At 35.6% G+C, this 8,766-nt stretch overlaps 1 protein-coding gene across 1 annotated transcript; it reads left to right on the forward strand.

Moving 5' to 3' along the window:
• The first annotated feature begins 4,029 nt into the window (after positions 1 to 4,029).
• Positions 4,030 to 8,277, forward strand: LOC103938873 (receptor-like protein EIX1). The gene is made up of 2 exons (XM_048587297.1): positions 4,030 to 4,228; positions 4,341 to 8,277. Exon 2 carries the CDS (start codon positions 4,897 to 4,899, stop codon positions 8,158 to 8,160), a length of 3,264 nt encoding a protein of 1,087 aa, XP_048443254.1. The 5' UTR covers positions 4,030 to 4,228; positions 4,341 to 4,896; the 3' UTR covers positions 8,161 to 8,277.
• Positions 8,278 to 8,766: the final 489 nt, after the last annotated feature.

Consider the following 8,766-nt stretch of genomic DNA (forward strand, 5'->3'; position numbering starts at 1 on the left):
TAAATCCTAGTTTTGATATTGAGGTGATTCTGAAAAAAGTGACCATCAAAAAAAGGTGGGAGCTTTTTCATGTTTGGTGAACATTCAACTTCAGCTTTTTTTCACAATTTTGGGTGAAAAAAAGCCAAAAACACAAAGCTGCAAAACCCAGCTTTGAAAAACCAGCTTTTTTCACATCTGTTTTACATAAAAGTTTATCAAACATTATAATATTGCTTTTTTTTTTTTTTCAAACACACTTTACAAAAAGGTTTACCAAACACTCTGCTACTTTATTTCACAGCTGCTTATTCTCACAACACAGCAGAAGCAGGTTTTTTTCAAAACATAGTAATATCAAACCAGCCCTAAATGTACCGTGTGACAGGGTATTTGTCACCCACAATGTCATGTGTAAAGTACTTTCAAATTTGTTAGCTCAGTTACTGTTTACTTTTGTTGAAATTAAATATCCACTTGAGTGAAATACAGGCATTAGGCCTAATCCAAACTTATTTTAGGTGCAAACATTTTGTTCATTTTTTTCCCCTCCTGTAGACTGACCGATAAGTTATGGAAGAACATTGTCTACCACTCAAATTTAAAAGAGATAGAATCATGAACAGTGATGAAGTTTATATTATTTTATTTTCGATGCACAAGTAGTTAATTTTAATTAAAAAGTTTCATGATGATGAACTAATCTCCATTGGAAAATGACACAAATAAATCCTTCGATCTTAGGTTAGTTTGTCAGTCAATACTTCAATTCTCTTCTGAAAAATGATTTTTAAAACTAATTAAGTAGTTCAATTATTGCTCTTTTTGGGTTCACCTTTCATACCTATTTAAGCGCAAGTCCCATTTGCATTTCACATATAGGATTGGAAGACTTCCAAGAACTAACTTGCCATAAGTGTCTCTTGTTCAAAGGAGATATCAAAAATGCCATATAGACATATAACAATAATAAATGACGTATTATTTACTCCAATCAAGATGTCAAAAATGACATAAAAAATAAGGCTAAGCTGACATGGATAAAGAGATGTTAAATTTGAAGTTGTCTTTAAATTTAATTATTATTTTTTTTTTTCAAAGGTTCACTTGCTTTACCATAAATGAAGCAATAAATTATATTATTTTTAAACCAACAACCCAATTATATTATTTTTAAACCAACAACCCAACTTCTATTATTTTTGTTTGAAAAAACATAAATGAAGCAATAAATTTTGGCATATCGGATAGAATAAAAATATTGATAATATGTCAAATTGTCAAGTCAACCATCAAATTAAAATTTGATGTTTTGAATTTGACGTCTCATTTGCAAATGTTTTAACATACTAAAACGTGTGTACATATTACATATGCAAGTGTTCAAGTGTGTGTCTACATTTGGCCACGTGTTACCATCACTAGCTCAATTATCAACCCTATTTACATTTAATTTGTATAGATGGGGCCAAATGTTATTTTTTCAAGCCCTTCATTTCCAAATTCCAAATCTTTAATATTAAAAGTTTGAAAAATATCCACTTACTGCTTCCCTCACAACCACATGACTTTTCCTTGTGGATCAAGTTAGAACCACCATTGCCTGGAATTTGTTTTGGTAATGGAACGTCGCTTTTGTCTTATTTCCCTAGACTGACTTAAAGACTGTCAAACGTCTTTGCAGGGAGAAATTTTTAGTTGTGACGGGAACACAAGTGGTACATTATGTATTTTAATAGGAATGGTGAGAAATTTTTTTTTTTTAAGTTATTAACTTTTTAGCACACATATCTCATCATTTATTTAGTAACACGTAATGTACCACTCTGTATACCGATCACATTGAAAAATCTCTCCTTTGTTGGCTGGATGTGGAAAAAGGAAGCACTTTTCATAAACTTCCAAGCTAAAAAGTGGCTTTTCCTATGTAAACCCGACTGGGCCGCTGGATGTAGAAAAAGAAGCCCTTTTCATAAAATTTGAAGCTAAAAAGTACCTTTTTCTATGTAAAATAGACTAGATAAATGTACCGTGTGACAGGGAAAAGAAACCGTAGAAAGAGGAAGCTCTTTTCATAAAATTCCAAGCTAAAAAGTTGCTTTTCCTATGTAAAACCGACTGGCCGCTAGACGTAGAAAAAGAAAGCTCTTTTCCTAAAATTCCAAGCTAAAAAGTGGCTTTTTCTATTTAAAACCTATTGGACTAAGACTTGGTTTGATGTGTTCGTAACATGTGATCGATAACGATCCGATTAGTTAACTCGTTGATCCAAAATCCGTTATTTTCTTGTCGTTTCGAATCAAATTAACAGGTCATGTAAGAAATTGTCATGTCTATGCTCCAATTTGGACCTCCCTTTTCTCTGATACATAATTTGTCTTGTAAACTACTATACATCACACAAAATGCGCATTTCAAAGCACTTTATCGGAGTTGTTTTATTTCATAGGTTACTAAGTGTCTCTCATGACTTTTCTTTGGGGATGAAGTTGAATTATCACTACCTGGAATTAGTTTTGGGGATGGCCCATCATTTTTGCCTTTTGTCTCTTGACTGACTTATAAATTTTTCCACAACAACTTTGTCTACTGTCTTTGTGGCGCTGGATGTGGAAGAATGAAGCTTCTTTCATAAATTTCAAAGGTTGAGCAAAATCTCCTCCAATTATATTTTTGATGGGAAAAATAATCACCTTAAGACAAAAAAAAAAAAAAAAAAAAAAAAAAAAAAAAGAGAGAGAGAGAGAGAGAGAAGAAATAAGACCTGTAGAATATTAATCTTCGTGAGGTATATAATTATATATGCAAGTGGTAAATTGTTTTGATGTATAAGGTCTTTCTCTTTGACCAACGAAGAGAAAGCTTTGTTTACTTTGATACATAATTTAACTTCTAGATATTTCAGAGGACCTTATAGAAGTTGTATTTCTCAGGTTACTAACCATTTCTCGCAAACAAGTTATGTTCTTCAAGGTATGTGGCATAGATGGGGTTATGATCCAAGTTACGTTCTTTTCTATGCCTTATTCTATAAAGGACTTCAAATATTTTCTTTATGTATGACAAATGATAACCACAAGTTGATTGGCTCTTAGTTCAACTCAGTTTGCAATTCTCACATGGATATGTTTACATAAATGTATAAAAGACCATACGAAAATGAAAGAACATAAGGGAAATGATGTTAAATACTTAGAAAATATCCAACTACAAAGTAATAACTTGAAAGAAATGAAAAATATAAGAGATCAAGCAAGTTAAACCCATTTGGGCAAACTTTTTTGCTAGTCGGGCAAGTTCGTGCACGTTGTTGAAGTGATTTGAAAAGAATTTTCTTAAAGGGAATCGATCTTACAGGCAATGTAGCAGAGCTTTAAACATAAATACATGTACAAATATGCTAGATTACAAAAGGAATTTGAAATATTGTAGGCTGCAGATATTCAAATTTTTTATGAGTTGTGAATTGAATGTCATTTTCTTCTTTCTTTATGCTACTATATATAGAACATACATTTCTTCCAGTTTAAACCTTTTACTCTTAGCATAATTATGTATGCTCCTAGTTGTTGATGTAAATACTAATAGTAGGAAAAAAAATTACATTGCAACTTGAGCTTTTATCCCCTCAAAATAACCAAAATGTCGTCAGAAAGTAGCTTTTCCTAAGTAAAATTGACTAGGTTAAATGTACAGTGTGATAGGATGTTTGTAGCCCACAATGCGACATGTAAAGTACTTTCAAATCCTTGAGCTCAATTACTGTTTACTTATGTTGAAATTAAATATCCATTAGCACTTGAATGAAATAAAGGCATTAGGCCCAAACTTATTCTGGGTCAAAACATCTTGTTCATTTTTTACCCTCACGTAAACGAGAAATTATAGCGTAGTACAGTAATACCACGTCATCCGTGATATTTCCTTTCAAATTTAGCCATGTGTCATGTTTTTAAACCAGTGGAATTTAATCTCATTTTTAATCTTTAAATAAATTTAAAAATGAAAAAAAAAAATAAAAAAAAGAACAAAACAGATCGTGTTCCTGAAGTTTTAGCCCCCTCCGACCCAACCTGGTAATCCCCTTCCACACACCGCCGGATGTCGGCTCCCAAGCGGTGTGAAGGCGTTTGGAAATACATTCAGCGTGGCTAATGGGTTTGCTTGGCTGAGTCGGACTCATCGATTCAGCGTGGTTGTGGTTGAATTTGGAAATTTGGTAAAGAAGAAAACGGGATTTGATTTGAAGGTTAGACAATTAGATTCAATTTTAGTTTCTGTATTCTTTTGTTTTGATTAAGTTGGGTGGGCACTGACTGATTTTGTTTTGAAATTTCCATGACTGATGAGGAAATCATCAGAAAATTGAGATTCAATTCCAGCTGCATAAAAGTCGTCGAACGTGGCAAACTTTGAATGGAAGTACCACGAATGATCTATAAGTTATGGAAGAACATTGTCTACCGCTCAAATTTATAAGAGATGCATCATGAAAAGTGATGAACTTTATATTATTTTATTTTCGATGCACAAGGAATTAATTTTAATTAAAATGTTTCATGATGATGAACTAATCTCCACTGAAAAATGAAACAAATAAATCCTTCGATCTCAAGATAATTTGTCAATCAATGTTTTAATTCTCTTGTGGAAAATGATTTTTAAAACTAATTAAGTAGATCGATTATTGCTATATATGTGCCTGACGTTTCTTTGGGGATGAAGTTGAACCATCATTGTCTGCAATTTGTTTTGGGGATGGACCATCCTTTTTGTCTTTTATCTCTTGACTCACTACCGCCTTTGTAGGTCTGGAGATGTAGAAAAGTAATTTGTAGTAAATATCTTTACTAACGTGTGTATAAATAGCACACTAAATTACTCATTCCTTACACCAATCACCTACTTGATATCTATATGGATAGAGTCATGAGAGTTGTTCCGCTACTCAGCTTTCTATGCATTGCGTCTATTACTCTTAGCTTATGCAATGGAAACCTGAATGTGCCTTGCCAACAAAATGAGAGACAAACACTTCTTATGTTCAAGAAAGATCTCGATGATTCTTCAAATCTGCTTTCCTCTTGGGTTGGTGAAGGCGATTGTTGCACCTGGACCGGTGTTGCCTGCGACAATTTAACCGGTCATGTCCGCGAGCTCCACCTTGCTGGTTATTATGATGAAGTGACTCGTGAGGGCCATCGGCTGGGTGGTAAGGTAAATCCTTCTCTACTCAATTTAAAGCATCTCACCTACTTGGACTTGAGCTGCAATGATTTTGGAGGACAACAATTTCCCGGCTTTCTTGGTTCTCTTAAAGGTTTAAGGTATCTTAACCTCTCAGATGCATGGTTCAAGGGAACCGTTCCTCATCAGTTGGGAAATCTCTCGAGCCTGCGTTATCTAGACCTTTCTTCTAACTATGGTTCAACGGTCGAGAATCTCGAATGGCTCTCTGGTCTTTCTCAGTTGAAACATCTTGGCATGAGTGGGGTAGATCTTACCAGGGCATCTCATTGGTTACAAGTCAACAAACTCCCTTCTTTGCTGGTCGAGTTACATTTGTCTGCTTGCAAACTTTATCACATGCCAAGTGGTATTCAGAACTTGACAAGTCTTAAAGTTCTTTATCTGTCCTCCAACTATTTCAACTCTACCATACCTCTAGTAAACACACTCCCTTCTCTCCTGGTCGAGTTGCATTTGTCAAGCTGCGAACTTTATCACGTGCCAAGTGGTATTCAGAACTTGACAAGTCTTAAAGTTCTTGATCTGTCCTGGAACTATTTGAACTCCACCATACCTCAAGTAAACACACTCCCTTCTCTCCTGGTCGAGTTGCATTTGTCAGGCTGCAAACTTTATCACATGCCAAGTGGTATTAAGAACTTGACAAGTCTTAAAGTTCTTGATCTGTCCTGGAACTATTTGAACTCCACCATACCTCAAGTAAACACACTCCCTTCTCTCCTGGTCGAGTTGCATTTGTCAGGCTGCAAACTTTATCACATGCCAAGTGGTATTCAGAACTTGACAAGTCTTAAAGTTCTTGATCTGTCCTTCAACTATTTCAACTCCACCATACCTCAATGGTTGTACAGTTTGAACCATCTTGAGTCCCTTGATCTTTATTCCAATGCTTTCCATGGTGAAATTTCAAGTTCCCTTGGAAACTTGACAGCCCTTGTTGATCTTTCATTAGGTTATAATCAGCTTGAAGGGGAAATCCCAAACTCATTGGGAAATCTTTGTAAGTTGACTTCTTTTGATCTATCGTCAAACAATTTCCGGGGAAGGGTATCAGAAATCTTTGAAAGTTTGTCTAGCTGTAGTTTTGGTCAAATAGATTCCTTACGGCTTTCGGATAATAACTTTTCAGGTAATTTATCTGATCAGCTGAGAATTTTTAAAAATTTACGCATCCTTGATCTTTCAAATAATTCAATATCAGGTCGCATTCCAGTGTCTTTAGGAAATCTATCACTCTTAGAGGAGTTGGTCATTGATCACAATTCATTCGAGGGTGTTGCCTCTGAAGTTCATTTTACTAATCTTACAAGATTGTCTACCTTTTCTGCAAATGAGAACTCCTTGACTCTTAAAACTAGCCAGGACTGGGTTCCTCCTTTTCAACTTTCTACCTTGAGTTTAAGTTCTTGGCGTCTGGACCCATCACAGTTGCCTGCATGGCTTCAGAGTCAAAAACACTTGTCCTCTCTCAATATGTCCGGTACAGGAATTTCAGGTACCATTCCGGCTTGGTTGTGGAACATTTCTTCTGTTGAAAACCAAGAAATGATATATCAAGAAATCTATGTGGATCTCTCTCGTAATCAATTGTCCGGGGAGGTTCCAAATATAGCTTCTACCCACTGGTTGGATTATTCTACTTTAGGAGTTGCAATTTATTTAGGATCTAACCAATTCAACGGTTCATTGCCACTTGTGTCTTCGGCAGTGACTGCACTAGATCTTTCCAATTCATCATTTTCGGGAACTCTCTCTCACTTCTTTTGTGATAGGAGTGATGTAAAATCCCAAGCTCACTGGACAACAATTCTTCTTCTTGACAACAATCACCTCACTGGTGAAATTCCGGATTGTCGGTTACACTGGCCAAACTTGGAAGTAGTGAATTTAGAAAATAACAATTTGACGGGGAAACTCCCAAGCTCTATTAGGGACTTACTTTCCCTTCAATCATTGCACTTGCGCAATAATAACCTATCTGGAGAATTACCCGTGTCCCTACAAAACTGTCGGGAGTTAATCCTTCTTGACCTTCGTGGAAATAAGTTTGTTGGAAGCATTCCAATATGGTTTGGCCAAAGCTTGGTGGTTCTTATTCTTCGCTCAAATATGTTCCAAGGCACCATTCCTGATGAACTTTGTAGTCTCACAAAACTCCAAATCTTGGACCTTGCGCATAACAATCTCTCGGGAACGATACCAAGGTGTTTCCAAAAGTTGTCATCCATGGCCACTAAATTTTCAAGCGAAGAAGCTCTTGGTATTGAATTCTTAATTTCTCCTTATTGGTCATCCTACTACACAGAGAATGCGGATTTTGTGGCCAAAGGCAGAGAAGTGAAATATAGCACAGTGCTTCGTTTGGTAACTAGCTTGGACCTTTCAAGAAACATGTTATTTGGAGAAATCCCTGAAGAGCTGACCAACCTCATTAACCTACAAACGTTGAATTTATCCGATAATCTTCTGACCGGAAGAATCCCTTCCAAAATCGGTGATATGGAAGCGTTAGAGTCGCTTGATTTGTCTGTGAACCAACTTTCTGGCGAGATTTCTCCAAGCATCTCGAATTTGACATTTCTCAATCATTTGAATTTGTCCTATAACAATCTAACTGGGCAGATTCCAAAAAGCACTCAGCTTCAGAGCTTTGATTTGTTCAGTTATACTGGCAATAAACTTTGCGGACCTCCATTGGTAGAGCGTTGCAGTACAAATGAGGCCATGCCACCGGTAGGTGATGAGAAGCACAATGAAGGTCATTTACTTGAAGACGGTGGTTTCTATCTGAGTTTGGGGCTTGGTTTTGCATTCGGGTTTTGGGTTGTTCTTGGTTCATTGTTGTCTAATGTGCCATGGAGCAATGCATTTTCTCAATTCCAAAATCGCATTGTGAAGAAGTTCTATGCTGCAATCGTCAAACGTTATTAACTATTTTGTGTAGATAGATCGAGTTTGTGTGGTTTGTTTTTACTCTTGTTGTCCAATTAGAATGTTACACAGTTGTATGCTTCTTTGTGGCAATTTATTTTGTCTTTTCCTTGGTTTTTTTCTTTGGCCGTATAAAATTGTAAGATTCGCTTTATAAATACAACATTCCTGATACAGATCATGAAGTTTTATATATATATATATATATATATATATATAATCTTAAGTTAGATGAGTTTAATTATGATCACTCTCGTAGATATGCAATTTTCTCAATCATAAATGCTGCTTGAGCCACTATTTTCTTCTTTTATGAAATTGACACATCTTAACCCGATGTCAAATTGAACACTGAAATTAAGACGTGTTGACCATCACTCAGAATGTGACGGAGCCATAACGTGCATGTAGATCCAATTTAATAAAATAACTTCAAATAATCTACCAAAAATTGGGTATAGTTTTCTTTGAAAATAGCTTCAGGCTTAAATTTAAAACCTGCTGAAAATATTATAATTATTTCAACACCACTTCCCCAAAGGACCACACCTAACAGGTTATCAACCCTCCACTAAATGCATGATAAGTTGTTCAGAGCATGACATG

The sequence above is a fragment of a genome, unplaced genomic scaffold (genome assembly GCF_019419815.1).
Source record: "Pyrus x bretschneideri cultivar Hongxiangsu unplaced genomic scaffold, Pyrus_bretschneideri_v1 Contig265, whole genome shotgun sequence".
In the NCBI taxonomy this organism is placed as follows: domain Eukaryota; kingdom Viridiplantae; phylum Streptophyta; class Magnoliopsida; order Rosales; family Rosaceae; genus Pyrus; species Pyrus x bretschneideri.